The 23481-nt window shown below is 46.9% G+C and overlaps 8 protein-coding genes across 8 annotated transcripts; 2 read left to right on the plus strand and 6 right to left on the minus strand.

Moving 5' to 3' along the window:
- Nucleotides 1-1018: 1018 nt before the first annotated feature.
- N7483_006169 (kinase-like protein) lies at nucleotides 1019-1761 on the minus strand (the record flags this gene model as incomplete). The annotated part of the gene is made up of 2 exons (XM_057089606.1): nucleotides 1019-1578; nucleotides 1749-1761. 2 exons carry the CDS (start codon nucleotides 1759-1761, stop codon nucleotides 1019-1021), a joined length of 573 nt encoding a protein of 190 aa, XP_056949435.1.
- Nucleotides 1762-4277: 2516 nt separating this feature from the next.
- Nucleotides 4278-4790, minus strand: N7483_006170 (uncharacterized protein; the record flags this gene model as incomplete). The annotated part of the gene is made up of 1 exon (XM_057089607.1): nucleotides 4278-4790. One exon carries the CDS (start codon nucleotides 4788-4790, stop codon nucleotides 4278-4280), a length of 513 nt encoding a protein of 170 aa, XP_056949436.1.
- An 819-nt stretch (nucleotides 4791-5609) lies between these two features.
- Nucleotides 5610-6116, minus strand: N7483_006171 (nucleoside 2-deoxyribosyltransferase domain-containing protein; the record flags this gene model as incomplete). Its single annotated transcript, XM_057089608.1, has 1 exon — nucleotides 5610-6116. The coding sequence occupies one exon, from the start codon at nucleotides 6114-6116 to the stop codon at nucleotides 5610-5612; it is 507 nt and encodes a 168-aa protein (XP_056949437.1).
- Nucleotides 6117-8013: 1897 nt separating this feature from the next.
- On the plus strand, nucleotides 8014-9569 carry N7483_006172 (uncharacterized protein; the record flags this gene model as incomplete). Its single annotated transcript, XM_057089609.1, has 4 exons — nucleotides 8014-8170; nucleotides 8237-8436; nucleotides 8502-8630; nucleotides 8688-9569. 4 exons carry the CDS (start codon nucleotides 8014-8016, stop codon nucleotides 9567-9569), a joined length of 1368 nt encoding a protein of 455 aa, XP_056949438.1.
- A 639-nt stretch (nucleotides 9570-10208) lies between these two features.
- acyA (adenylate cyclase acyA) lies at nucleotides 10209-16781 on the minus strand (the record flags this gene model as incomplete). Its single annotated transcript, XM_057089610.1, has 3 exons — nucleotides 10209-10532; nucleotides 10590-16509; nucleotides 16612-16781. The coding sequence occupies 3 exons, from the start codon at nucleotides 16779-16781 to the stop codon at nucleotides 10209-10211; spliced, it is 6414 nt and encodes a 2137-aa protein (XP_056949439.1).
- A 1393-nt stretch (nucleotides 16782-18174) lies between these two features.
- N7483_006174 (cytochrome P450) lies at nucleotides 18175-19968 on the minus strand (the record flags this gene model as incomplete). The annotated part of the gene is made up of 4 exons (XM_057089611.1): nucleotides 18175-18369; nucleotides 18466-19223; nucleotides 19311-19511; nucleotides 19605-19968. 4 exons carry the CDS (start codon nucleotides 19966-19968, stop codon nucleotides 18175-18177), a joined length of 1518 nt encoding a protein of 505 aa, XP_056949440.1.
- Nucleotides 19969-20638: 670 nt separating this feature from the next.
- Nucleotides 20639-21289, minus strand: N7483_006175 (uncharacterized protein; the record flags this gene model as incomplete). The annotated part of the gene is made up of 2 exons (XM_057089612.1): nucleotides 20639-21136; nucleotides 21230-21289. 2 exons carry the CDS (start codon nucleotides 21287-21289, stop codon nucleotides 20639-20641), a joined length of 558 nt encoding a protein of 185 aa, XP_056949441.1.
- An 803-nt stretch (nucleotides 21290-22092) lies between these two features.
- On the plus strand, nucleotides 22093-23323 carry N7483_006176 (uncharacterized protein; the record flags this gene model as incomplete). The annotated part of the gene is made up of 6 exons (XM_057089613.1): nucleotides 22093-22144; nucleotides 22215-22473; nucleotides 22530-22693; nucleotides 22750-22949; nucleotides 23005-23155; nucleotides 23208-23323. 6 exons carry the CDS (start codon nucleotides 22093-22095, stop codon nucleotides 23321-23323), a joined length of 942 nt encoding a protein of 313 aa, XP_056949442.1.
- Nucleotides 23324-23481: the final 158 nt, after the last annotated feature.

Here is a 23481-nt window from a genome sequence, read left to right on the forward strand (position 1 = left end):
AGAGACCCTTTCTTTGAGATTCTCTCCACCATAGGTTCTCACTTTTTGACCGTCCTCTCCTATGAGCATCGCTTGGATTCCAGCAGACTGTCCAGAGGCTGTTTCGGGTATCAGTTCGCGAATCTCCTGGCGGGTCTTTTCTGCATCCGGGGGTAGTTGGCTCCATCGAGTATACTGTTGGAAATAGTCTGCAATCATTCATCAATATCCATGGATGGGGAGATCATACAACTGACGACACTTAGAGTATGTTAGAAAATATTATTTTGGGGTGATTCCCAGGCCCAGGCGCGGGGAGGAGGGGTTTAAGAGTAAAGAAATTGAAAGCCACAATAAATATTGATGAGTAGGTAGTGATGAGAGGAGACAAAGGATAAGCCGCAGAATGGGGGAAATTGGTTGGCTCTGGCTCTGTTTGCTTCTCACCTCCCGTGGCTACTAACCAAGCATGATTGGACTCGGCATTTACTTCAAATTTGTACATCTCAAATTGATTGTTCTTTGCTGCGGGGAAACTTGAAACGGGAATTCCAAAGTCAGCCTAACTTACTGCGCCATCGGGGACAGCCACGCATTAGCTTACTAGAAATAGGCAACACTTCAGGGGAACCCCATACATACTCAAAGGATTGTGAGAAAAGCTAGCCTGCCAGTGCCTTTTGAGAGGTCAGGAACCCTGTACAGACATCCTTATTAAGCCATATGAGTGCGACAGATGGTCATTTGTGCAAGTACTCGTATCCCCATATCCTAGAATACTAGCTACTAGTAGTTCAAACTTTCCAAGGTTCGATGCTGCCTTCCAATTCATCAAATATCATCAATTATTGCCCCATCTTTAGTAAATCAAGCTGTCCCCAACTTGAATTCCATGATCTGAATAAGTTCATTCAAGAATTACATGCTCAGTAACCCCTCAGAGATCCATGGCTCATAAAGCTTTCAATCGTATATTTCAGTCTCAATGATCCAGAAATGTATCCGTTCAAATTTCGCAATATCAAGAAATTAACACGGATCAGCTCAAGTCTGCGTAGTAGAGAGTCAGGGCATCATTCGCCGATATGATTGTACCATTCCATAACCCAAGTATAATACCTCCACCAAACACCTGCGATACATCGGGGAAGTCACCCTGCTTGTATTGTTGCTCCGCTCTGTAATCTGCAATGTGCTTTCTTCGGATTTCCGCACGAAGCTGATCATCGTCATCAGTTGGACCTCTCCATAGGTCAGCGTATAGCTCTTCATATGGAGGATGACCAGTGGTGAGCTCATATAGCGTTGAGCCTAATACAAAGAGATCGGAGGATACTGTATTCAGTGCCGCATAATCCCTTGGCAGGCAATTTGTGGCCTTCTCATAGCCCAGGGCAACGTTATTGGGATACTGCGAGGCGTTGAAATCGCTCAAGCGAATATTATCCTCACCATCAACAAGAATCTGCGCCAATCTAAGATCGGAGTGAATAATATCCAGGCGATGAAGAACAGCCACTGCTTCGATGATTTGCCCAAAACATTTGTGAATAAGCTCGTCATTCGGTTTTCCTTCCTTTAAAAGTTCTGCAAGATCGCCTTTTGAGTATTATTTAAGATCAATGACTTCTCGATAGCTCTTAAGATCAATGCGCCCCGAGTCTGCTTGTTCTGAAGCAACAGAGTTTGTTTGCCCTTCGGGCAATGATAGATATTCTGCGATCCGAGGGTGATTGCCTATCATTCTATAGATGGTTGCTTCGCGGGACATCGGGCGAGCATGCTCCTGGCTTTTGCTGAGAGATACCTTTCGGATGACTTTTTGATCCACTAGGTAGACCTCTACAAAGCAGCCTATTGTCAGAAGTTTCCAGTTACATAACTCTGGATCGTACGGAGTGATGGTGCGTGTGATAATATGTTCCTTTGGAGGGGGCAGTACATCCAGCTTAATGCAATCAGCACAGAGAGAAGAATAATGTTGAATGAGACATACATAAAAATCTTCCTCTTCTCCTCGAATGCCCTTGATGTCGTTGACGCGACTCCGAGTCGTGAATAACGACTGTAGAACATAATGGACTGGGAGGAAAAGGTATCGACACAAGTTCAGAGTCCGATACCAAAGGGACAAAGGCGAGAACAACTTCAAGTTGAACATCCTGAACAACGCGTGGGGTATTCGAGGTATCGGGGGGAAATCTAGGAGTAAAGCAGGATAAAAGGGGTGAGAGAGGTTGACTCCAGCTATCATGTGACCCTATATGAACAACCCTGTACTTACCCGTGGAGACTGTGTACCTTATTTTTGAATGAGCTAGCATAAGGGGTTTGCGATTTGACTTTGAACTCATTCTCAAGGTGGATTTGCAGTGGTTGTGGAGTGCAACCTTAAGAAGCCCTGGAGTCATATCTCAGGGACTACTCCGTGCTCCGTACCCAATCCCGAATTTCGGGGTAAAAAGGCCCCTTGCATACTTCGGTGACCGGCAATGGGCATCTGGACTTTATTCAATCATTCTATCACATCGACCCCTGAATGAAATGAGTGATGGGAATTTGTCAACTTGAATGTCAATTCCAAGTTCAAGTTTGAACATCGAACATTTGATCGGGAGTACTGGTCGTCACGGCGTCACTTAAATTTTACAAAATGGAATTTTCCAGTCACCTTTCGGACCTTTTTCCACTATCTTGGCTTCTATCTGGATCAATCACCCTCCGCGCTGTTTCAAACAAGCTGATTAAAGTGAAACAAAAATTATTCTACTGCCAGTGGTATATTCCAGGCTTTATTTCTGAGCGGATGATCTGGTGTTCAAGTCGACCATAAGGCTCAAACGCAATCCTAGAGAATGGTCGGTCCTGAACCAATATGCCTCCTTTGTGGGGTGATGTTGCCATATCCTGATGTCCTAAGTGTCCCGGGGGCATTGGCAGATCTTGGGGTTTGTTTCAGAGAAGTGCTCGAGCCAGCCGAATGGGAGAAATATTATTGCAGCAGGTATCCAAGTCATTTCCCGAAGCGGGCAAATGTCTTTGTACCGTCGGTTAAGTTGGAAAACGCAGTATTCTCTTCAAGTTATCCGACTATTTCATCTTGTTGCTTTCGAGCAGGTGAGTCTGTGCAAGCTCTCAGATATTTGGGGATTCAACTATGAGTCATACAGCTGTGAGGTCTCCTTCCAGCTCCGAATACCATCTCACCGGGATTGACTATATAACGCGGTCTGGGTGATATTATCCCCGGGTACCCTTCCGAGCTCCAACGAATATGAAAATTGCACGACTCGATGGAGAATTGAAACCACGATTGATGAGGAGAATATTTACCCCATTCCGACAAGAAAACCTCCGAAGGGAATCACAGACTTACAATCTGAAAGGGTTAAAAGTTGGTTACCTCTTCCATATATCCTGCTGGTCTATTTTGGGCCATCTTTTAGGTAAGGAGGTAATTGAAAAGAACCCTGGGAAGATCGTTCGAGCTGCAGAGCAGTATTGGAGAGACCATCAACTTAAGGGTTGGGGAATCTATGATAGAACAACCTCTTGTTTCTCTCCGAGTGCTTACGATAATGACAAGACCAAGGATGGGCATGGTCCAGGATGTGGGAATTATATTCATGGTTGCGATATTCACAGAAGCCCATGGATTATACTCAAGGTTCAGAGCGCGATCCAAGCTGCGCAAGAGATGAACTTTGCTAAACGCAGAATTACTAGTAATTGTCTTCATCGACTTCCAGCAGAGATCCTCTTGTGCATTGCAGAGCTTGTCTGTCCCCGTACTATGTACTCCGCGTCTGATCTGCAGGATATATGTAACATGTTGACTGCGTTCACGTTGGTTCTGCCAGTGCGCTTCTGGAATGTTCGATTCAAGTCTCAACATATACAACAATTGTTATTCGAGCTGGATGCGCTCAAGGAGGACTCCACAGTGGATGAACAGTTCCTGAAAACCTGATGGAACTCTTTGCGGATACAGTTTCTTTCAAGTGTGGCGGCCTAGGGAACCGTGAGCGAGTTTCCTAAAAAACTCAAGGGAATTATAGAAAATTACACCAGGAATGAGGAGACCTCGGAGACGAGAAGCGTGAACGTGCCGATGAATGATGTTGCTAGTGGCTGATTCCGAGCCAAGTTGGTTTCACATAATGGAGAGTGCTGGCAGATGGCTAATCTTGATTTTAGGAGATCTGTCGTGTACTCTGGTTGTTTGCTCGAGAATGGATGGAGTAAAGGATCGATGAAGTCCAATCATGATACGCCAATGGTATCCGATATGCAGATGCCTAATTTCCCCAAATCCGAGGCAAAATTCCTTTTGCATACTCGAGTGACCGACGATGGACTTGGCTCGTTAGATCTATCGTGTTCATCATCCCCTGAATGAAGTATCGATTTAAAATTCCGATGCTTAATGAAACTTTGATTGCTTTCTCCTTCTCTTCTTTCTTCAGGCTTGACGGGACGTTAGCCCAGAGCGATACCCAAAATGTGTCGGCAAGTAGCGGCATTTCGTCGTAGAATGACCATCTGCTATCCTCCATACTACCAAAGAAGGATTCGTATAACCCCCAGGTGCACATTCCAAATGCCTCAATTCCAGCCTCATCAAAGTCCAGCACACCGGTCACGTTCCCAACGTCATTAACAAGTATATTGACTTGTGAAAAGTCATTGTGAGTTAAAACCATGGGCAACGTGTCTAGCAGGTCAACATTCCGCTGTAAATTGCGGATTATCTCCAACAGCTCTGGGGCATGAACCTGTAGAGAAGAATTCCCAACCAGGCGATCCAACATTATTGGTACGTTTTTAGTCCAACTAGTATTTTTCACAGGCTTCTTCGGCTGCTCAAAAAAGGTCGCTCGTGCAACAAAGGAACCGAGCTCATTAACCGTCCGTTTTTCACGTTCAAGGGGAAGTTTCGCCGGGAAGGGTTGGAACAAGTGCAACTGCCCAGGGATCACGCTGGAGCTATAGGCTGGCAATGGAAACCCTTCGTGCTAAGTGACTTTAGGCACTAGTTCCCCGTAGATTGATTGGGCCAAGTCAAGAATATTCAGTTTGAATGGCTTGAGGCGAAATCGAAAGACGGTCGTTGAAGTACGCAGTGTGAAGCTATTGGAACCTTGGTTTCTAACAGGGGCGATATCGTCAGTTTTCGAAATGGCCTTTGCATATTGGATACAAGTATGTTCTGTGCAAGAAGACGCGGAAGTCCCGTTCCCCAGAGTCTCAGGCACTTTTTCGTGGAAGAACCGGTTGATGAATTGGCTTTCTTGCTCTTCCCATTCCTTTGTGGCCACCATGTTTTGGTTCTTGATGATTTGAAGGAAGTGGAAATTTTCGTTGGAGTGTGAAGGAATGAAGGAAGAAAGATGGACACACGCCTGTATTGCCCAAGTGTCCAAGAGATAGACCGCCTTCTTCGACTATGTATAGTCTAGTATGTGAAGGTACCACAGGTATAGCAAGATGTATTCCCAGGCTATACTGGACGACTTTCTCCACTAAAATATGCACCTTGAAATGGATACAGAGCACCATGATGTGGAGGTCAAAAATCGAACATTTTTATTTTGACAGCTTCACGCTGTTTACATTCAAATTTATTGAAATCAATCCTGGGCTACATTGCAAGAGGCACTGAGACCTAACTTTACTGCTAGCACCCTCTTCAACTCATCATTACTTTCCACCATCTGCATACCAAATCGCTTGCATACAACTTGGACATTCCCTCTTTTCCAATAGCCTGGTGGGCAAACAACAAGAGCTTTTCCTGGTACCCGTGCACAAAGACCAAGCTCGAGTAGGCTGATTGGCGCCTTAGTAGCCGGGTGAAAGTAAACAACGATAATGTCTGCAACTTCCTGCTTTTCAAGCTCCCACTCCACTTGCTCTCGGAAAGGTGTGTATTCGATATCCTCATCCCATGAACTGTCCCAATCTGGACGGTGCGGGTTGTAGATCGTGATAGATAAATCGGACAGGGAGGTTGTTAAAACATTCCGCCAGTTGTGACTGTCGTCGTGGCTGATCGAACCAGCGAGGAAGATGGATTTCTTATTGCGCGCAGCTTCGCCTGAAGCAGCGTAAATGACTTGGTTCCTTGACTGTGTCATTTTCACCCACGAAAAAGTGTTTTTGGGGGCGGTTTTAAGAAAACAACAATGAAAGTAGGGGCGTAGAGCACGGACTTGGTGCATTAACCTGCAGGAAGGGTTTCTTTGGTTTGATTTTTCAATGAGAAACCAGTTGACGATTTTGATCTCAGTAAATCATAAGATGAGGCAGGGTCTAATGATCGAATGATCAGCTCCGCGGTTGTTGGAGTGATTCACAATTTCGTCAAAGTGCTCGGTTTTAGACTAATCCCAAGAACCTTGGAAAGATTTCTAGTCAAGTCTTACTTGAACCTGTAGGCGTAGAGTCAACAAATATATGAGAGCTTTGAATATTGGATTCGAAATCTGAGGCTCAGGAGAAGGATATCATCAAAACTTGTAGCGGGAAGGCATTTTGGTGGGGGAATCAATGTGGCTGAGCGGGGGCTATACTGAAGAGAATTCGCTTATTAGGATTTACAAAAAATCATATATGGCTTGAGTTTGGTGAATTAATTTTAGCGTCAATGTGAGATTCTCAATAAAATTTGAGGAACTTGATAATCAACCATTTTCCATCGGCATGGTAGCTTGATTTGCATATTCTTGTCCTTAAGTGGGACCGTCACGGTAATTGTATCTACTATGCACATGTGGGTAGTGGTCAAGATATGAAAGGGACAAGTTAAATTAATTTGGCGAAAAGGACATGAGACCAAAAAGGATAGTGGCTAGTAGCATATTCATCTGCTGCAGGCTGCGATTGAGATTGGGAGAGTCTTTGAATTTGTCATTCTCCTGGCAAATATGATATGGCCCCATGGTAGGTAGATACAACCTTGGAGCATCTATCTGCTTACTCAATTTCATCCCCTTAGGGACGCTAGACTTTTCTGTATAATCCAATCTAGCTTCGTTCAATTGTCAATCTATATCATTTTAACATTTTCATCAATGCATCACTTCCACCATGCCAGTGATTGTAGAGGCCTATAGTACATGCGGAGGCGTATGCAAATCTTCTTGGCAAAGGCATGCTTATATACTACCGAGTCCCGAGATCGGCTGGACAATAATCTTCACACAGTATGTGAGATAGGTGGATGCTGACTTACACCCAGTCTTCTATATTGATATTTTAAAATAGGTTAATATCTCAAAGGGTGAGATAGCTCCTAGTATGTATTACAAGATGAATTGGGGAGAAAATTGGGAGTAGCACATGGATCTCGAACTCTTTAATACCTTCAAATTTTAGATGGGCATAAAACTATATTTGTAGTATCAATGGTAGCATAAAGTATTATGTCCATCTTTCTCCTTCGGAATTTCATCCCAGGCTTCTAAGCTTAAGACAAAAAGCCCAAGTTCAACTTGAGTTGTAATCTTAGACCAAAGGTGAACTTGAATTGCCCTCACTCGGAACATGACTCTCTCGAAGGCCACGTCGGCTATAGATCTTCAGGTAAAATTTATTGGTCTTACGTATGCTCTTCACTTGGCAAAATAAACTTTCCTCGAAATGTTGACAGAAGAAGATGGGATCAAACTGTCAATTCTCTTATAAAGTCGGGATGTGGAGATTTGGAGCTAGGGCTAGTGGTCCACAGGAGCTTCAGGTTCTTCTTCCGCTGAAGGATCATCTCTCTTCTTCTAGGGATTGAGCTTGATTTCCCCGGATTTTGAACCATATGCTTGAAGTTCATTTTCTCCACCCCCTCCCGATGCCTGACGGTTGACATCCACCTGAGTGGGTAATTTGCGGGGGAATTGAGAAATGCATTCCCCATATGCGGGCCCACATTTGCTTGGTCGAAGAGCTTTTGAATATTTAAACTCAATTTCTACTATTTTTTCCTGAAAAGACAGCTGAGATAACTTATTCAAAGGTTCGAATCCGATTGTCAGCCTGAAGATGTTAACCCGATCTCTCTTGTCCTTTCCCGCGCTTGCGCTGGCATCAATTGTCATCGAAGACCCATCGAATGTGATCAATCCCTCGTTATGGGGTTCTGACAATGCGATTGTGCCGGACTATGACATTTCTATGGTTAGCAGTCAACCGTCTGCAAGTGAGTGCATCAGATATCATGCCCCTGAAGAAGATTTCTTGTATACTAACGCAAATTCATCCACAGTCGAAGCAACTCATAAAGTTGACGGAGAGAGCTCGAGTGCGAATCATGTTACATGGTCCGCTACAGCCAACGATACCAGCGTACTTCTCGTGGCAAATGATGCCACATTTACTGGTTCCTACATCACGTTCGAAAAGTCCGGATACTCGACCAACTTGGACGATGCAAGCTTCTGGGGCTTCAATGCTGCTGTTAATGTTGTACGTTTTCCATGGGCTTGTGTTTGATCCAAAGTAGCATCTAACAAGTCCTCCCTTACTCAAAGGCCAACGCTTCTACGGCTCATTTCCGTCATGTCAATGTTACCGTCCACAATGGTGCGGCCCAGTTCTACTCCTACGGAACCGATACTGTCGTTCATGTTAACGATGCCTGGCTTTACTCCTCCGGTCCTGTAAGTCACGGATTATACGCATCGGGCAACGGAACCATAATTGGCCGCAATGTCCAGGTCTACTCTGGTGGAAAGCGTTCATCGAGCTTCTCGGGCGATTCCCCCGCAGGCTACATTTACGTATACGACAGTGTGGCACACGCAGCTGGTATTGGCTCGGCCAGCTTCTACGCCCTTGGTGAAATCCACGCAACGAATGTCGTCAGTCTATCTGAGAATGGACCCGTTGTCTTTTCGGATGGAGCACAAACAACAAACCTGCTCGATTGTGATTGCACGGCCGGACTTTTGGGTGGAGTTGCGATGTTCAGCAGTGCGGAAAGAGACAGCGGAGCCAAACTGAATTTGACCAACACCAAGTTCACTACAACTGGCTCTGTGATGCCTGGTCTCTGGTTTGGAAATGTTATTGCTGAGGCTACTTTGCAAAACTCCCAGCTAGTTACTAAGTCGGGTGTCCTTGTTGTCGCCAATTACTCTCAGATCACCCAGGACTTTGACTACTATGCCGGCTATGCTGATAACAATGACCTCAAGCCAGCTGAGGTCACTGTCACTGTCACCGAGTCTGACTTGACCGGCGACTTGGTTGCCTACAATGGTAGCTATATCAACTGGTCTCTTGGTAAACATAGCTCATGGACGGGTTATGCGTACTCTGGATACGGTGATGCGACCTTTGATGTGACTCTTGATTCTACCAGCACTTGGACATTGACTGGAGATACCACTGTTCAGAATCTTACTGATTCCCGATCCAGTCTGACCAACATTTATAGTCAGGGATACACGCTTTATTACAATGCCAGTGTGAGTACCTGGTTGGATGGGAAGACGATCAGTCTGTCTGGTGGTGGATCAGCCGAGCCTATCTCATCTTCGTCTTCTAAGCGGGCTAGCTCTGTTCGAGGCAGCGTTCGCAGACCCTGGAGAGCCTAAGCTGGAAGATGGCCAATTCCCTGATTGAGCTCTTCAGTTAATTTTGTAACTATCTGCACATGTGCGAGTAGTCTAGAGCTTTTAGTAGTGACGGTCTACCACCTAGCAGCTTGATAGCAGCCATATCATGAGATTTTTATATGAATGAAGATGATTAGGTGCCTCCGGCGTACTCCGAATCAACATTTGAAAGAGTGACACTAGTGGATGGAGCTCTGTATAGGGGATTGATTCACAGTGTAGCTAAGCCAAATATTCGCATGTTCCACAACTCAGGCTATCTTCTCGCTTTGAGCAAAACCTCTATAGAAACTTGAAGCTAGGAATGTCTGAGGGATTCATTTGCATGCTACATTCTAGTCTGATGTAGAATCTTTATTCACAGATCTGGCAGAGTACATACCCAAAAGTAAAATAATACAAAACACAGAGAATAAGGCCGGGCGAAAGCTAATAAGCTAGAATCAAGAAATAACCACCGTGGCTCCATGCCCTGATGCTTCATATAAGATCTCAAAGCCTCCCACGCCCATTAGACGCCATCCCGAAAATAAGCCAAGAAATAAAAAAGCCAAGTGAAATAACAAAAAATCAATACGAAGATTAAGACAACGTGATCTACCATAAATCAGATATTGATCAATGATTATGACGTTGAAGGTCGAAGGAGCGAGGTGTGTCGGCTGCTCCAGAAAGGTGTAGGAAAGAGGATGAGGCGGAGGTGGCATTGCTCTCAGCACTTCCTGAGGCGTGCAGAGTAGGGCTGCTGCCAAATCGAGCAGGTGATCCAACAGAGATGCCTGCAGCTCCGTTGGCCATCTGCTCCTTGAGTGCACGGTATTCGGCCATTTGGGTTTGCAATTGCTGCATGACTTCACCAATGGGCACGGCGTGCTCCTGGAGGCTATCGCCGGGCTTGAAAGGGCGCATCATATGCCGCACTGCGAGAGTATTGACAGTGGCCTGGGAGGTGGGTTAGTGTGAATGAAAATAAAATGGTAAGGAATGCTAGGTACTCACTTCAATTCGAGTCACTTGCTGGTCAACCAAGCTAAGGACTGTTGAATCATTCAGTTCACCTCCATGGTTCTTGACCATGTTGAAAAGAGCAACATTCGGCTCTCTAAGTTGGGGGTTCTCAGGATTCTCTAGAGCACCACAGATGCGTTCTAGTCGGAGTGTAACCTCCCAAAGGCGCCAGATCACTTCTGTCTTCAAGTCAAGTTCGGATCCTGGCTTTGGTCTGGCAGGGCCACTTGTATCATTGTTCTCTTCCTGGGCGGACATTCGACCTGCGAGGGTGTGCGGGTAGATCAGATAGAGTGGCTCGGGATTCTCAAGACCCTTGAGTTTTCGTTCACCCTGATCCTTGATCACGAAGCCCTGGCTATTGAGCTGTTGCAGTTCACGACGGATGCTATGACCTAGGCTGTCAACTCTTGGCTGGCTATCTGTCGAGCTCGTGGATGCGGAGCGCTCCGTGTCTGCAAAGGCCTCCAAATTACGCTGAATGTCGCTCATGAAGTCAGAGGAGACAAAAATCTGACCACCATCGGCGACGGCGGAGACACGAGACGCACGGTTAACCATAGGACCAAAATAATCCATACGGTTGGTGACTGGGTCCTTCTCGCAGACTGGTTCACCCCAATGTCCTCCCATGCGAACAGAGAGACCACGAAAGATGACGTTATTCTCCATATCCACATTAATCAGGCACTGGGGTTGCTCAAGGATTTCCGTCGGCCACTCTGCTTCGAGGAGCTGGTTCTGACAATTGAAGCACCACAGTAAGGCAGCAGTTGTAGTGGTGAAGGCCACCATAAACGCGTCACCTTCAGTCTTCACTTCATATCCACCAATAATACCAAGCTGTCGTCGAAGAATGTCGTTGTGGATTTGAATGGCAGAACGCATAGCGTCAGGACATGCCTCCCACAAAGCCGTTGACTTCTTGATGTCAGTGAAGATGATGGCGAGTTCTCCAATGGGAGCATCGACAAAGTCAAACCGGGCCAGACGCGAGTCGCCGGGAGTATCGCGAGGCTTCTTGCGCAACTTGGTTACGGGAATGAGGTGTTCTTCAGGGAATGCTGAAGGTCCCAAGGAAACACTCGGGCGCGGCCACTTCTTCTGTCTCTTTTGTAGCTCACTCACACCAAGGATCATGACCATGAGCTTATTGGTGGCACCGAATGAGATGGCAAGATCACGAAGCTTTTGGGATGCGAACATCAGATCCGGATATACAGTTCGAGTGATATCTACCACAAGCTCTGGGGCGACATAATCCCACAGTTCCTTTGACGCTATAATGATCATCTCATCTTGCTCTGTCAAGGTAGTGTGCATGGTAGACGGAGCAGCAATGACAGCAGGCATCATTGGGAAATGACCAAAGCACCTTGAAACAGTGAGCACGTCATTCAGCTTTCCATTGCGAGAAACAAATCCGCCAGCAGCGCGAATTCGCGCACGCTCACTTGCTTCAGCGGGATCATGGACCTTGGTAAGGTAGCGTAGAGAACCATCTGACTTCACAAGAATCGCCTGCGCATCACCCACGTTGGCTGCATACAAGTCCATATTGTTCAAATACAGGACAGTTGCAACACCAGCAGACTGAATGTCGTCCTGGTTAAGTTGTTTCGAGGCGTTGGATCCGCGATGATATTGTCGAAGCTCACGGTCATCGATGGACCTGTATGCCGATCCAGCCATATTCTTGTTCAGCCCAAGGAAAGCACGTCGCAATGCATCCAGTGGGGTTTCGCCCTGGTCGCGTTGGAGTTTCTTCAATTCGTGGGAGAAAGTGGGTGTGAAGTGCTCATGTAAGTATTTCGCAACTCGGGACCCTCCAGTTGACAAAGTTTGCCCATCAAACATACCAAGAAGAGTCTCCACATTATCTGGCTTCAGCCGGGGGACAATCATATCGATAATGGAAAGATGCTCGGTCCGGCCGAGGGTATCTGCCATTCCGTATGCCAGTGACCCAGCGAGCGAGGCGGATGTTCGCACACGGCGGTCCTCGGTCTCCTCTGGGATGGTGGGTATTGTGAGAGTGACATCCATCAATCCCAGTACCCGCAGGTGTGTGAGAGAAGTGAAGTCGGTGAGATCAGTACCATTGCCAGATGGTGGACCCAATGTCGTAATGTTGGGTTTGATCTCGAGACGCTTGTTTCCTGAAAAGTTCAGATACTTCAAACTGCGGTTCCAGTTCCAGTTCCAGTCATAGGGCCAGTTGGAGACGTTATACTTCAAGCCGTTGCTTCCAACATCCAGGATCGAAAGCTTGCTAACTTTGCAAAGTTCTGCAGGGAGGACCTGGAAACGATTGGCGTTGATATGCAGGACCTTGAGGTGATTGATTTCCTCGAGGTCGTCAGAAGGGAGAGATGTGAGTTCATTTCCGGACAGGTAAAGCTCGGAAATCCATGGCCAGCGTCTGAGGACACCCGGGGGCACCTCGGCTAGTTCGTTATGAGAGAGATTGACAATGCGCAATTCTGGCAGCCGAACCAATTCACGGAAAACTTCATCATCCAGTCGGTTATCAGCCAAGTAAAGATTCCGGAGCGAGCCCGCAAATGTGATTGTCATTCCTTGCTGAGAGAAGTTCGAGTCCTTTCGAGATGTTGAGCTGCCATCTGTATTGGCTGAGCGTGATGTTGTTGAGACTTTCCTCGATTGACCAACGGATGGGACGATAGATGGATTCCGATAAGAGCCCTTTGGTGATGATCCAGCGACCCCAAGGACATTTAATGGTTCGCTTTGACGACGAGTATCCACTTCGTTGAGAGGACCTAGTTCCTCATAACTAGGGTTGCCAGTCACTCCAGGCGTTGTGACTGGTGTTGGGGCTGGCTCGCCAGGGACCAAAGGCAGTGCTGCGCCATGTCTTGGAAATGTCGTGAGAAGATTTGTAGAAACGTTGAGTGTTTCCAACTTTGAGCAATGCCAAATCTCTTCCGGGAGAGACTTTAAATTACATTCTCTCAGATTCAAGTCTTTGAGTTCGGCGCAACATCCAATAGTGGCAGGTAATGATGAAAGAGGATTTTTAATGATGCTGAACTGCTCAAGTCGACGTAATTTGCCGATCTGTATAGAGACCGATGAAAAGTGGTTTTTATCCAGGATCAGCTTGGAGACATTAGGCATGTTCTCGTACATGCCATCACGGAACTGCGATAGTTTAGCTGATGCCAGATTCAGTGATGACAATGTTGGCACAGGGGCATCAATATCGAATTGCGTCAATGGACAGTGGTCCAAATACAAGCTGCGAAGCTTGGGGAAAGCGCCTTTAAACCGAGATACCGAGTTATGTCCGAAGAACACTTGCTCAAGTCGCGGAAGACGGGAGAGACTGTCGATGTTGGAGATTGCATTGAAGCGTCCATCGATTTCCTTCAAGTTCACGAGGTTCTGGAAGGAGTTATCCAGAGGACCACTAATGTTGTTATTGGTCATCCAGAGACGCTCCAAGGTGGTCAGTCGACCAATATTTGGGAGTGACTCAATGCCATTGAAACTGATATCCAAGTCCACCAGGCTTTTCAGGTTGCAAAGAAACTCTGGAAAAACCTTGAAGCCATTTGAGGACATGTTCAAACTTCGAAGGGACTGGAAATTGGCAAAATAGCTAGGCAGTTTCGTCAACTGGTTGTTCGCCATTTTGATACTGACCAATCCCGTGAGTCTATCAAGGCGTGCATGGTCCAGTTGCTCCAAGAAATTGTTAGACACATCGAGGTAGGTCAATCGGCCTGCCAAGCTGAAACTTGTTGGAAGGTATGTAGCCTCATTCCCAATGAACTTGATCTCCCGGAGATTGATGCAGCTTTGGATGAAGTCCTTTGGCACATCGAGCGAGAGATTTCGTGAGAGGTTGAGAGAAATGATCTCCGATGACTTTTTATAAAGAGTGATGGGAATGGTGACGAGGCTTCGGCCTTGAAGATCGACGTGGCTGAACTTCTGCATCTTATTGAAGCCAGGGTCTGCTTCAAGACTTGTGTATCCGCTGAGCTTGGTGGGAAGGAAGATGAAACGGCAAAGGTAGCTGTGGTCCTCGCGACCAATATCTTCTATCCTGTCCTTATCCGTGTAGCCGACTTTCTCAAGGAGCTGCTTTTGCATTAAAATTGGCCGCTCCCTATGATCGAGTTGTCGCGAAAGGTCATTCTTCCGCAAAACAATTTCATAGTTGTTGAGGTGGTCAGACAAGAAAGATTTCCGACCAAGCATGTAAAGAATCTCTGCAACGGTCGCGTCAACTCCGGCGGACAATGTCGCGAAAGTGTGGTCTATACGGAAAACTCGAATGAAGTAAGATGCTCCATCCCGTTCACGAACGGTGGTTGTCTGCGGTGCGCCCTCTGATGCTTCTAGGTCGAGCTCGGGCTTCTGCTTCACATGCCAACTGTCCGGTGCATGCCAGCCATCATTTCCATTCGGACCTGGCTGCAAATTGTCTGGATTTATGACGTCTTCCTGCGGTGTTGCTGTTCCATCTAAAATACGCTTCGTTTGGCCTTGAGAGGTTGTCTTGACAATGTCGTGCAGATCTTCGAGATCTGTATCCAGCTTGAAGACATGTTTGCCCTCTTCAGTCTGGTATGGTCCATCCTTGGCGAGATCTGGATTGGTGAAGCCACGTCGTGGATTAAATTTTCGACCGCCGATTCCCAACCCTTTGCCGGATTCCTTTTTCCGGTCTGAGTCTGCCGACTCCAAGTTGCGCTGGGGAGCACTCCCTTCGATGCTTTGCTGTCTTCGCCTACTGGGGGATTGTTCACGCTTAGACTTATCGTGCGGCTTGTGAGTTAAGTTTTTTCGGATCCTGCCAAGGATACCACCAGGACGCTTGGGTGGACCACCAGGTGAGTTTTGTCCACTTTCCCGGTAAATGGCACTTTGCACACTGGGAGTTGGACTTGTAGAGCGGCCAAGGTTGGTGGTTGAGCTCTGGGCTGTCGAAGAGTTGAGGTAATTGTCATTGTACCCTTTAAGCCCCACAGAGAAGTCATCTCGCCCACCGGAAGGACGATAGTATCCAGCCAAGTCGCCTGCATCTGTGCGCTTTTCCTCTTTACTTCGAGAGTGTCGATGTCCATTAGCTCCTCGTCGGGAGGAATCTCTGATACTGGATCGAGGTGTCACACCACGAGATGGAAGGCGCTGCCCATCAGGCCCAATAGGAACTTGACGTACGGGGGCCTCTCCATACTGCGGGATATCATTGAAACTTTGGTAGACCCAAGGGGTGATGTCACTTGATGGTAAAGGTGTTTCAGCTCGAGCTCGTGACTGGCGCTGTGCTGGATCCGATCCGTCAGAGTTCGCTCGCTCGCGGGCTTTTAACTGATCGATAGGTCCTCCTCGTCGGCTATGGGTATTTTGCTGGCCATCATCGGGCTCGTCAGACGCCGTGTATTCATCCGTATAAACACCTTTGGACTTTTTCCTCCAAGGCTTATGACTCAAGCTCGACTTAGATCCTTGGCTGCTGGTCATGCTTGCCGTAGATGGTCTCCGGTTGTCTCGATTGTAATCCAGCTCGGCCGGTTCGCTAGCAAAAGTTCGACTAGTCGTCGGGCGATACGTGCCGGTTACTGGAGATGCCTCATACTCGGAATTATCGTTCAGAAACGTCCCAGGTGCCTCAAGTCCGGTTGTTGTAAGCCATGGATCGACGGAATCCAATGCATCGCGACTAGAATGAGCCACATTGATGGGTGGTGGTTGTTGTTGTGGGCTTGAATTGAACGATCGGACGACATCGTCACCTGCGCCAAGGACTGCAAGAGCCTTTCGGTGGCCACTGAATCCGGAACCTTTGCGCTCTTCGGTTGGTGAGATATCCGGTGAGCTCCATGACCAATGTGAAGAGCCCCAATCGAACCTCTGACCCTGAGATGAGCCAGATCTACCCATTATTAGCTTGGTTCGGGGTGATGCCTGACATATATGGCGCGCATATCTTGCAGACGCAATGCAGCGAACCGTTTCGTTCACAGAACATGCTTACCTCGCCATCAGAGTACCCGGAAAGGGATCCGCATCCCGACCTTCCGATGAGGATTTGGTCAGGTTGCGTCTCGAGCCTTCTCTATCTCGCACTGTTTCTTGCGACACCCAACTTGTCCCAGAGCTTGCAGAACCCTGTCGGTCAGCTTGTTCATGTTCCCGGACAGGCATGGCTGGTCCGGGACTTGATGAAATTCCTCTTGCGCGATCAAGTCACAGCCAACTGGATTAGTAAGGATCGCGACTGTCCGGCGTATTTCACCATCAATAGCAGTGGTTCTTATCAAGAGGTACGGAAATATAAAGGCTTCGATATACAAGTACGTTTCGTAGCTGACAGTTACAACGTCGCAGAGTGTCGGGAGCTTGGCTCGAGGGTGGAGTGGCGTTTTCACCGAGGATATAGAACTATCTTATCGATCCACGTGTTTCTGTAACTTATAGGGCGCTACCAAGTAGATATCATCGGTCGGCGGAGGGTTTGAGGATGCAAGTCCCCAGAACAGGGCGGCATGCAGACCACGCCGCAGTTCTGAGCCTGAGCGGGGAGGGGAACACGGACACTAAAATGGTAGGGGCGCAGCGATAGTTCGAGGATCCACTAGCGCATAGTCTAGGACGAAGGAGCTATTGCAGGAGGGTAAGGTCCAGCTTTGGGGAGGCTGTGAAAGAAACGAGGATTGAAGAGTGGTTGGGGCGGTGGATTGAAGTGATCGTCGTGTCGTGTCCGGCCGCCTTTCACAGGGAATGATTAGCAAAACCGCTTTTTTTGGTCGCGGAAGCTAATGGAAGTCGGCCAGGATAAAATCGTAAGTCGTCATAAAAATAGGGCTATCAAAAGAAATCAAAAAAATCAGCCGAATGAGAAATGAGAATTATCGCTGATGAGATATGAGGGGAGGATGAAATCGAGAATTGGGGGGGACTCAGAGCTGAGCACTGAGTATGAGGCTCTCATCACTAACCAAAGCTCGGAGATATGATTGGCCCAGGATCTCGGTCGGTTCGCAACACGATTCATGGATGCAGGAGATCAATGGACATGTCCCATTTGCATGGACATGAGTGACATGGGGTATGGATAATGATGAATGGGGCGTTTTGGAGTGTGACGGGCGCACGGGCGCGGGTTTGCACTCTTTGCACGGGCCCACGTCGATCTTTGTTCTCTACTACACACAATATGGCATATACAGATAATGAGACTTAAATTTGGGCTTGAACTTGATCGTATCGAAAGTCCAGGTGAGATTATGCAGCTACTTTCTTGTTGAATTGATTCTTATTATAGATCACACAATATGAGTTGATACACGTCAACTCCATAACCGGAATTCCTCTTCTGGATATATCCCGCGAGCTGACTACATACTATGCAGTTGACGAGTCCATTCAAGTTCAAAGTATTCAAGGTACTAGCTACAGCTATGTACTACACCACAATTTCACCTTCGATACATCCGAAGCTCACTCAGGCTGGCAGTCGGAATTGTTCACTTGCTTTTACACTTCTCTCTCACTCAACTTTGAACTTCCTCGACCATCTAAAGTTCCTCACTCTTCATCACTCCAGGGATCCTTGTCTCCTGAGGGAAACACGCACGTCAAAATTCGTTGGCTTCACAAACCAATAATTCTCCGTGTCCATGGTCTTCCTCAGGGTTGTCAAATCATAGTCGCGTACTAATCTCGGAATCAACTTGGACATCTCGAGAATAGAGATATGCTTTCCAAGACAGGTTCGAGAGCCCAACCCAAACTATAAAACAGCAGTTAGATGTGAACTTAATACTGAGGATTGTGGTAGTACAGTTGCAGTACTACCCATTCCCATGTGGATTCGGGATGGACTTACCGGCATATACATCTGGTTCATCTCCTTCAGCTTCTCGGGCTCAGTCTCAGCCTCCAACCATCTCTCTGGTAGGAATTTCTGGGCATTAGGAAATACTTGCTCGTCGTAATGAGCAACCCATGAGTTTACACCAACTGTTGTTCCTGCTGGGAAAAAGCGTCCACTGAGTTGAGCTCCACCTTCAGGAACAACTCTCCACATGGGGAGGCCGGTGGCTGCATGCATCCGAAGTGCCTCCTTCATGACAGCTTGGAGATATGGCATTTCTTGGGTTTCTTTGAATGTGATTTCATGGCTACAACGGCCTTGCTGGGTAAACTCTTGAATCTCTTGACGAAGCTTATCAAGTGCCTCGAAGTTTTGTAAGAGATACCACATGATCCCTGACAGACTGATAGCGGTTGTGTCGGATCCAGCGGTCACATTTGACTGACCCATAATCAAGAGATGGTAATCCGTGATCTTTTCGGGATTCTGGTCGCGAGCCTGCATCATCTTGGATAGGAAGTTTTGTGGACCAGTTGTCTCTGTCATGGCGTCGTTGGTATTCTTGCGTTCGTGTTCCTGGATGCTTATCTTCTCAAGAACAAACTTGCTGATATAGGCTCTGCCTGCAGCGCCTGACGACTTTAGTTTACTCATCGGCTCAAATAGTAGAGGATGCCATTCGGGATAAACGCCGATTAGAGCACTGTACATCATGACATTGTGCACGGCACTTATTGCGCCATCAATATCCTCTCCCCGGTCCAGGAACCCTAGCAATATGTTAGTATGTCTGTGATTCTCACACCAGGGCTTCAAGTTGACGACATGATATTACAGTCATCTGGAAGAGGATTTACCAAATCTTTGACCGAATGTAATGTCTCCAATCACATCAAAGGCATAGCACTGGAACCAATGTCCTAGATTGAAAGATTGCTTCTTCGTTGCGAACTCATCTAATCTCGCAAAAAATATGTCGATGCAGCGATCAACGAATGGCTCGTAACTCACGAGCGAGCTCATGGAATATAGGCTGGTGAACCGTTTCCGTGTGTCGGCTATTCATTCAAAGTCGGGTTAGCTGTTTGACTCATCAAATCCACTGTATTTGGGCCCGCTGCACATGGAAATAATTTTGGATGGTTACGCACAATGTCTCTTGATATCTCGATCTGCAAACACAGTCCACTGCTGTGGATGCTTCCAGCCGTCATACCAAGCTGATTTAGGGAACTTGGAGCCAGACCCGTAGACTGTCTTGATGGCAGAGACATCGCTAATGCTGTACTGATTGGGGGCGATGCGGACGATGGGCCCATACTTCTGGTGGAGTCGGATATTTTCGTGCTCAAATTTTCCATTGTAAAGTTGTTTAAAGTACCACAATGATGTGAACCTAGTCCAGAATGGGCCTGGTATGTTTTTCAATGGAGAAAAGATGGCACGACCGAGCTTTAAAGTGACTTGAATCCCAACCCAGAGGATTGGGATGAGAAGTAGTAAATGAGTATACATGAGGAGAGAATATGTGAGTCGAATATTCAAAATGTTGGCAGGAGGCTGGAAATAAACTTGACTGGGATCTCAATCATTATATGTATTGTGTCATTTTATTTTGACCTTACTGTATTAGTATGTAGCTTAGTTCAGCGATGATGAAGTGCGAGGTGATCCCGACGATGTCCACGGCTGCCCACCCCCGCTTTCTCCAACTTTTAAGGCCCCCGGGGCATTCTACCTAATTCGATATGCCGAATTTCCGGGGAGAGCTGTCAAGATGCACTAAGACTAGTAGTTCTCATGGAATTTAATGAATAAATGATAGAGATTCTCGGAATTCAAGTTTCCAAGGCCATATCGGAGTTTTGGGAATCCTGGAATACTCCGATCTGGATAGGACTGAGATATTATGCGTTGAAATCGTCTCAATATACAGAGCAACCATGAAATAAGCCAATAATGACAAGGTAATTAATAACATATTTGAAACTTGAATCAGGCAAACTTTTGTGCCTAATAGATATTCTAAGCAGAATCGCGATGATAGCCGTGTGTAAGCAATAGCCACAAGAAATAATGCGAGAAACAACCCAGTGTTCCTAAGCGCCTAAAGAAAATCAAATCATAAAACTAGTGCCAGACTAGATGTACCCATTCGAATAAGGCCTCTCCTCCCAGGGTCTAATCACTTCTTGTCGCCCCAAAGACCAACAATTCCCATAGAGAAGGCAATACCAGCCATCCAGGTACGCGCACGCTGCAGTCGACGCTCCCGGTCCATCTCGCGCTGCACACTCTCTCCGTTGACATCCTCATCGGTTCCAACCATGACAAGGTCGTCATCCTTCTTTATCGGAGATACGCTGCTCAGGTTCAAGCCGGTGGTATCTTGGATAGTGACGAAAACCCAGTTCATGAAACCCAGGTGACGGTTGAAGAACAGGTCCAATCCATGGGAGCTCAAGGTTGAGGCCACACACATCCAGACAAGGTAGGGGTGTCTGCGGCGTGGAGAGGAGAGGGTGTAGGCGAATAAAATGCAGGCATTGGTTAAGCTGGATAGGCGTACCGCATGCCTGCGGTTTAGACGTTTCACCTCGTTCAGACAACGGGAGGCTGTGGTGGAGGTAGGCAGAAGCTTGAGCGATGGAACGGTAATTGCAGCGGTTGAGTAGGATATGCCCTGGATTCAAGATTTGGTTGTGTTAGTTTTCATTGTTGGTGACCTCATCGCGACTGAGCGCGTAGAGGTGTTGCCTCCTCGAGTTATGCTTACCGTGAGTAGACCGAGCGACACAGTTCCCACGAACTTCGTAATAGTGATTGGGCAAGCCATGGCGCAGAGAGTTTCAGAATTGCGCGATTTGGCCGAGGTGAAGAGTTATTGAGATTTGTTTTGATGAAGTGGAAAGAAGAACGAATCTGTTAAAGAAGAAAAAAGCACTTGGGCGGAGGTGACGCCAGACCCAACCTGTGGCCAATCAGCGCCTGTAAGTTGCTCATCCTTAATTTCTCTCTACGCTATTGATCTAGATCATTCAAATGTGCATTTAATAAATAATATATGATATGATACTATATCTATAATCGATTGGTTTATTTTTATATCTTCTTTCTTATATACAATGTAGTGCCCAGGTGGGTGAGGCTATCTGCTGACAAGCGCGACCTCATAACATGGCTATTCATAGCAATGAAAGGGATTCATTCAAGTCTAAGCTCTCTGGATATCAGTGCTATTTAATTAGATTTAATTAGGTTCAGTTTCAGTCCTATGAACTCGAATAAGTCACAGATCATCTTGGTGGATTATGCGCATGACTCCGTATGCGCAGGGACCGAGTGAGCCGAGGCCCAACTGTCCTTGTGGGGGTACACCGACGGTAAAGGGTAATCAGAGAAAGGAGAGACTCTGAGAGCCAGTCCCCTGGGTGCAATACATATTGTCTTAAAAAATAATCATCTGATAACCTACTCTGTATACTAATTATTCCATATCATCCTGAGTTGGCCCCATCCTCGCGGGTCTTAACACATAAGCTGCTTATAGCCCCTTATAATCCCTGCGGCCCCCACAGTCCATTAGTCTTGCATCATCTGCAAGTTGAAACTTGAACTTGAACTCAGACAACCACAACCATGCCTTCCAAGACAGATTTCATGAGTGACATCTGGAAAGATGGCCTCTTTGGTAATGAACTATCAAGTCCCCAAAGTTGCAAGTTGTCGAAGGTCTTGAACCTTGCTAACAAGTGTTGTAGACAACAAAGTGGTCTTCTGTACCGGTGGCGCAGGCACTATTTGCAGTGCCCAGGTCCGCGCCCTTGTGTACCTCGGTGCCGATGCGTGTATCGTTGGTCGTAATGTAGAGAAGACCGAGCGTGTCGCTAAGGATATCGCAACTGTTCGCCCAGGTGCCAAGGTCATTGGTATCGGCGCTGTGGATGTCCGTAAATACGATAACCTGGAGGCTGCTGCGCAGCGATGTGCCAAAGAATTTGGCGGTATTGACTATGTGATGTATGTTCCTGAGAGAATTCCACATCAGCAATCTGGACACTAACGTTCGTAAACAGCGCCGGTGCTGCGGGCAACTTCTTAGCTTCCATTGAGCAAATTTCTGTCAATGCCTTCAAGTCTGTCATCGATATCGATGTTCTGGGCTCATACCACACTCTCAAGGCTACATTGCCATTCCTGCTTCAGTCAGCTGAAAAGCACCGATATGATGCCAAGACCCGTGCGTTCAGTTCACTCTTTGAATGTCTCCATAATAGTATCTAACTTTTCTTATAGACACCCCATCTCCCCTCGGTACCGGTGGTAGAATCATCTTCGTTAGCGCTACTCTCCACTACCGTGCCATGCCTTTCCAGGCTCATGTCTCTGTCGCCAAGGCGGGTATCGATGCTCTATCGGACTCGGTCGCCATTGAGTATGGTCCTCGTGGTATAACTTCTAACATCATTACTCCGGGCCCGATCGAGTCTACTGAGGTGATTATCATTAAAAATCTTATTTGTCGGAATATTACATACTAACAGCGTATAGGGTGTGGATCGTCTCATTCCATCGCACCTCAAGGAGGCGAATATCCAGGCTCAGCCCCTCGGCCGCCTTGGACATGTACGAGACATCGGAGACGCTACTGTGTATGTCTTCTCTGATGCTGGAAATTATGTCACCGGTCAAACACTAGTTGGTATGTCTCATGAAAACTCGCTTAATAAGTAATCACAACTAACAGTCAGTAGTGGACGGCGCACACTGGCGTATGTCAGGTGCCGGTGGTACCTTGGACTACCCCGGTGCTCTCTTGTCTGGTAAACCTGTTGCCAATGTTGCGGGATCGAAGAAGGCGAAGCTTTGAGGCATTCCTTAATTTCGGAACATTTAATGACTTTCAGCGCTGGTCTTGGACTGGAGAAACCCTTTCGGATTGACTAACACCTTTAGAATCACATTTGAATCAATCATCGTTGATACTACCTACATGACTTAATATGAGTGTAAAGTAGCCATTCATTA

Source organism: Penicillium malachiteum (assembly GCF_028827825.1).
Source record: "Penicillium malachiteum strain IBT 17515 chromosome Unknown utg000002l:1.0-8849297.0:1.0-8852440.0, whole genome shotgun sequence".
Taxonomy (NCBI): Eukaryota; Fungi; Ascomycota; class Eurotiomycetes; order Eurotiales; family Aspergillaceae; genus Penicillium; species Penicillium malachiteum.